At 44.6% G+C, this 6000-nt stretch overlaps 1 protein-coding gene across 2 annotated transcripts in view; it reads left to right on the top strand.

The window, feature by feature from the left end:
• The first annotated feature begins 533 nt into the window (after positions 1-533).
• LOC139298604 (ephrin type-A receptor 7) overlaps positions 534-6000 on the top strand; it is a 138224-nt gene continuing 132757 nt past the window's right edge. For both annotated transcript variants that reach the window (XM_070921276.1, XM_070921275.1), the window contains exon 1: positions 534-612. In XM_070921276.1, the coding sequence (XP_070777377.1) occupies positions 534-612 (79 nt within the window). The remainder of the gene's footprint in view (positions 613-6000) is intronic.

The raw sequence follows: 6000 nt of genomic DNA, 5'->3' as shown, positions 1-6000 counted from the left end.
AACCACTTATTGAAAAAATAACACTATATTGAGGACCACCTGCAGCCCCCCTGTAAGACTCCTATTGAATCCTGGACCCCGCTTTAAAACCAAGCAGGACTCGAATTGAGGAATATAATCCTCACTGAGCTCCCTAACAGCCTATGATGCCACATTCCCAAACCCAGGTCCCTAACTCCCCCCCTCCACTTTCTATAGAAGGACAGTCTGTGGAAAAGGCTCTCCTGCGGGGTTGACTCTGTTGACTATAGTGGAAACACCTGGCGCGGAGATTTCAGGTTGCAGCTCCTTGATAGGTCGACCCTCCCGTACCCTCGACTCCACATCCCACTTCATTGCGCTCGCCCGGTGTCAATCTTGTCCGTTAAACCCTCCCCCGAGATATGAAATAGGCCGTGTGGCTCCCTGGATCCCGCACTACTTGCCCAGACGGCATCCGCTCCGTTCAAACGCTGAGTGCGTCCTCTGCTGCGGTGCGTTGCGCGCAGGCTGGAGAGAGATGACAAGAGCCCCGCGGAACTGGCCAGACAAACATGGATCTCCGTAAAACGCTGATTTCGGTGCTTTGGATATTATTGCTGAACATAGAAGAAGACTGTCACGCAGAGGAAGGTATGTGAAAACGCGTGTGTGTGTGTTTTTTGCGGCTCGGTTGTACCCAAACCGGTCGCCGCAGCAGGCGGTGTTGATCGACAGACAGATGTCCGCGGCGGAGATAGTTTGGCACTTGTCCTGTGATGGCAAGCAGGTGCGTTATTACCAATGATGAGGGCACGAAGAGCAGAGGAGTTAAAGCTGTCTTTGAATGGCTCTGAAGGCACAAGTGAAGGAGAAGATCTTTTGCCTGATGATGAAGAGACGCGTCTCAAAAAGCTGTAATACTCTGACAGATTTACGCATCAGAGCTCAGTGAAAGTCAACGCGCTTTTCCCAGAATAAACATGCCAACAAATATGGTTTATTTAGATTGTCAGATTTTTTTTTGTCACTAAATCACTATCAAATCAAAATAGATAAACATGAGACTTTAGTACAGCAGCTTATCAAAACCCGTACAATGTATTATTTGCAGCATTCACTCCAGCACTGCAGATTGTGAACTCACTGGCAGATGTGGGTTGAAGTTGTTTAATGGTTTTGTTCTAAAGACAAAAACTGAGCACAATTCCTACATTTCTGTTCACATGGTAGAGCCCACTGTCTGCTTCAATATCCAGTTTCTGATTTATTCAGAAAGGAAAAGTCAGTCCTCGTTACAAGAAAGAAATCCCGGGTGTGTTGTCACAAAGATTTGGATCGTGTGGTGAGCTTTTGTCACGGCATCTTTGTGCAACTGGTTTCTTTGTCTTTTCATACTCCAACAGTCACTGATGCTGTGGCACGGACGACAGGGTGCATTAGGCTGATGCCTTATTGCTTATCCCACTGCATGCAACCGTCCGTTTTTCAGCACAATTCTTCTCTAATAAGAATTCCTTCCGCCAGTTTCAAACAGCAGGAGAGCTGTTTTCTCATTTACTTTCTTTGTCTTCCCATCAGCATTAAACCAAGAATCATTATCAAAACAGTAATGCAGGGGAACAATGTGCGATTCACTGAGTGTTTTATCAAGATTAAATGCTGATGTGGGATCGGGATTTGGATTGCTGGCTTGTTTAATTGCCCCTGTGCATCTGCACTGAAGTGTGTCAGAGAGAGTGAGGGAGCTTGGAGGTTACTGCTGTGGCCCGACAATTTACCGGCAGCCTGGCTGATTGCCACAGATAAATACTTTCTGCAGTTGCAAGTTAGCCAAGATAGTGTAAACCTATGTTACTTCAGCTCAAACTAATGCACAGTGCTGTTTGAATGTGTGTTTCTGACCGACTGGCTCAGGTGAAGCCAGGAAAGTGATCCTAATCAGTTCTGAGATTGTGAAGTGGGAAAGAACATAATAGCTTCAGACCCCCAGGCTCTTTCTAAAGAGGGGCTTTATTGGCATAGTAGCCTATAGCTGAGTGGATTTTAGATACACACACGTATTAAAAACGCACACACACACACGTATACAGTAACCTATAGGTTATATATATATATATATATATATATATATATATATATATATATATATATATTATTTATATATATATATATATATATTTATAAGTACATTTGGCACAAACTTACACACTTCACAGCTTCTTTGACACACATTAATGCACTACTGGCACACACGCAACTCAGGATCAAATGCACACACTCGCTTGACACGTTGATGTTGCGCTTGCATGCGAGCCTTCTCATGAAACACTTGTGCACACATGCGTGTGTGTAACATTTTCTGGTACTTAAGGGCCCTGAAGTGACACGCACACGCAGATACACTTGCACATATGAACACTGGCACTCACATATTTGTGCTCTCTTTCTTTTACACACACACACACACACACACACACACACACACACACACACACACACACACACGCGCGCACACTCTTCCTCTCGAGCATTGGATGCTGAAACACACGCGGACTCATTGCCAGATTGATTGTGTTCCCTGGAATGCTGGGTAGCCGGATTTGGATGCTAGCTTTTGTTTAATTGATGTTGTGACAGCGATTAATTGCTGTGAAAGCAATGTGCTCCTGAAGGCTGTTATTGGCAGCAATTCTTCTTGCTGTTCGTAAGGATTTGGGAGATAGAGAAAATACTGGAGAGAATTTTATCTCTTTAAAACTTCTCCGCCATTATATCCATATTAAATGAGGCATTTTACCTACCTGTCTACGTGTGAAACTCTGCCATGAGAGCTGTGTTTTAACAAAGGAAGTGTGTGCAGGAGTCTTCCCTGTATTTGGGATTTTGATAGTATCTGTTAAAACCTCCCGTTATATTATATTACAGTATTTATGTAGCTCTTTGTTCACTCTTCATGACATTTCTCTTTTGAAGACCTTGTCCCTGCTTTAATCTTTTAGTAACTTTTTTTTTCAGTCTTACATGTCCCTTGTGTTTGTCTTTGCTCTTATTTCATTTCTCCTCATGTTTTCCTGCATCTATGCAATAGACTACATTCCTATGTTGTTCTTCCTTCCTCTGTGCTCTACTCTTCTTTCTGCCCCCCGTCCTCCTGTTTCCTTTGTTCATATGTCATCCCCTTTTTCCTCCTCTCCACTACTCCCTCCTTTCCTCCCTCTCCTGTGCATGCCTCCTGCATCCTGAGCTGACTTAGCAAACACTAATACAACCGGGGGGGCTCCGGCAGGCAGGCAGGCAGGCAGAGCCGGGTGTCCACTATCCCATACCAGCACCTCACACACAGTCAATCTAGCCACTCCCCCTCCCTTCAGGCCGCCTTTCTCATTCCCCACGCCTCACCGCTAACACACCTTGGCATCTCATCGGGATCTCATTTACTTCCCCTCTCCTCCCTCCCTCCCTCTCTCGCTCCCTCCCTCCCTCTGCATCCATCCATTCTGCAGTAAGCTGAGAGAGAGCGAGAGGGCACAAGCTAGATACAGAACAATATAGGCAGAGTGATAGAGACGAGCGGAGTGATTGAGAGCGAGAGACTCTCCTCGTAACCTGAGGGATCATCCTGTTTGTGCGGCCGTAGCTTTGTTTGATGCCTTGTCGCGTCGGAATGGCCGGGGTGACTTGACTGCACTATGTTCTTGGCAGGCATTCAGCCTTTTGTTTACCTGCAGCCTTATCACGCTGGTGTGCTTCAGAAACCCCTCATGTCATGTGTAATTTCAAATTTACAGCTGACATTTTCCACCATGATGCTCTGTGATGCTGTGATAGTTTGGGATAAAGTCACAGTATTTATACGATCTGGACAAATATCCAGCCGTAGCTGAAAAGTAAATATTTTTGACACTTTAACTGGTCCTCCAAGTCTACCCAATTCTAATATAGTTCCACTGTAAAGTAAATGTACTTTTAGGTTTTGTCTATCTTATCTTAAAGGTTAAAAGTGCTGTGAAGAATGCATAAAGTCTTTGTGAAAGGGTTTCTTCAAAAGGGTTCTGTTATGATTTAATCCAGCACACAAACTTTTATGTAGGAGACTGCAGCTTTAATTCGGTGTCAATGTACCCATCGACCCTGTGTGTGTGTGTGTGTGTGTGTGTGTGTGTGTGACAGCTCAGCATACGACTGATCTCAGAACTGACCAGGTACTCCGATTCTCGTGTTTTTCTTCAGTTTCTCTCCTTTGCTTCTCGTCTCTGTATGTAAGAATATAAGGTCTTCATGCTGAAAATGTTTTTTACTTGTTTCGGTCGCATCATCATTTGCGCTGCGCTGGAGGATTTTGCATCTTGCATCTTTTCATAGACACTATATGCAAGCCCCCACCTCTAAAATCAGTGTTGCTGCAAGTAATGTTACAGAATCTTTCCGTAAGCATAATCAGGCGTTTTGGTGTCTAAACTTAATCATATCTTAATCGCAGTTACACTTTCCATAACCACAGTCTTTCTGCAACATATACAAAGTAGTTTTAGTCACCTAACCAAAATCTGACCAAAAAAAACACACTAATATTCCATATTAAAAAATATCATGGTTTTGCAGAATCATTATCATTCATTATGATTATCATTCATTCATTATCTGGTGAACTGGAGTTGACGCAAGTAGAACAAAGTTGAAATTCCCTTTTTCATTTTAATTATGTTGTGTTCAAGTCAGCAGTAATTGGAAATACCGAAGCTCTGCATCTCGACATAGCAGGTTTGGCATATCACTGGAGTTGTAATAAAAAAAGCTGATAAGTTAAACCTCTTAATTTCAATCTACAGATTGCCCCTGCCTCACCTTAAAATGGCTATTCATTATTAAACTCCACTCATGTGTTTATATGATTACTGAATCATATAATTAGTACTTAGAAGCAATCTAATTGACTAATATTAGGTTTACCAGCAATTGCCAGACTGGCAGAGGAGTAGCACTCCACCCTCCCAGGCATCAATTGGGACTAATTGTCTGTGATTGATGCAGGCTTATTTCTGCTCTGCTGCCACTGCCGGGCTCAATGCACTGGTCCATCTCTGGCTGGCAAGGACAGCCTTGGACCTGTGCGTGTTGGATCAGATGACTGTGACCTCTGTGAGTATGAAAGGTCAGAGTGATTTGTGAAGATGGCAGGCGTATCGCTGCGACATTCTCTTGTCGAGGCCTCAGGGACACTGTCATTTTCAGGAGAGACGAGACGAGGGCGAAGACGGGAGGAAGAAGTGTTGAGGCACAGGTGCAGTGAAATGAATGGAGGGGGGGGGTGAGGAGTCTCAACCAAAAAATGATGCATTACAAGCAGAAAAAGGGAGAAGAGGTGTGTCAGGTCGAGGGGCGAGGAATAAGGGAGGCTGAGTCGGAGCGAAAGCGAGGAGCAGTGGATGAGGGAGTGACAGAAAGAAAATTGGAGGCGAGTAAAGGCAAGTGGGAGGGAGCAGGTGATGAGGGAATTGTTAGCTGCCACCACTGCTTTGTTCCACAGCTCTTGTATGTTACATGTAATCAAACAGACCAAGGGTTCCTACAACAAGTCGATGCAGCAGCTCTGCCAGATCCTTATTTACCTCCCACTCCGCTGGAACACATTGACTGAGACGAGTTGAATTGTGTACGTAAGAGATAGTATGCGTGTCTATTGAATCCCAATAGGGTCACCTGATTTCTTTTGTTCAGGGTAAGGACATTACTACAGCATCGGGGCTATTCTGCTGGATCGGCAACAATGAGCCATCAGAAAGGGTGGGAGTGTGTGTGTGTGTGTGTGTGTGTGTGTGTGGGATGTTGGAGAGCGGGAGAAAGAGTGGTCTTTGTGTGTGTGTGTGTGTGTGTGTGTGTGCACATGTGGGAGGAAAGATGGGGGTTTAGCAGGTGTTTCAGCCATGTTGGGCAGTGAGGAAGGGGCTCTGTGCAGCTGCCTGTGATAGATGGAGGAACTGCGGACAGACTGCGCATTTGGATGCTCATTTTATTGATGAATCTATGCTGAAACATCTT

This window comes from Enoplosus armatus, chromosome 16, assembly GCF_043641665.1.
Source record: "Enoplosus armatus isolate fEnoArm2 chromosome 16, fEnoArm2.hap1, whole genome shotgun sequence".
NCBI lineage: Eukaryota > Metazoa > Chordata > Actinopteri > Centrarchiformes > Enoplosidae > Enoplosus > Enoplosus armatus.
Note: the sequence above shows the minus strand (reverse complement) of the source record. Positions and strands in the feature narration are given on the sequence as shown.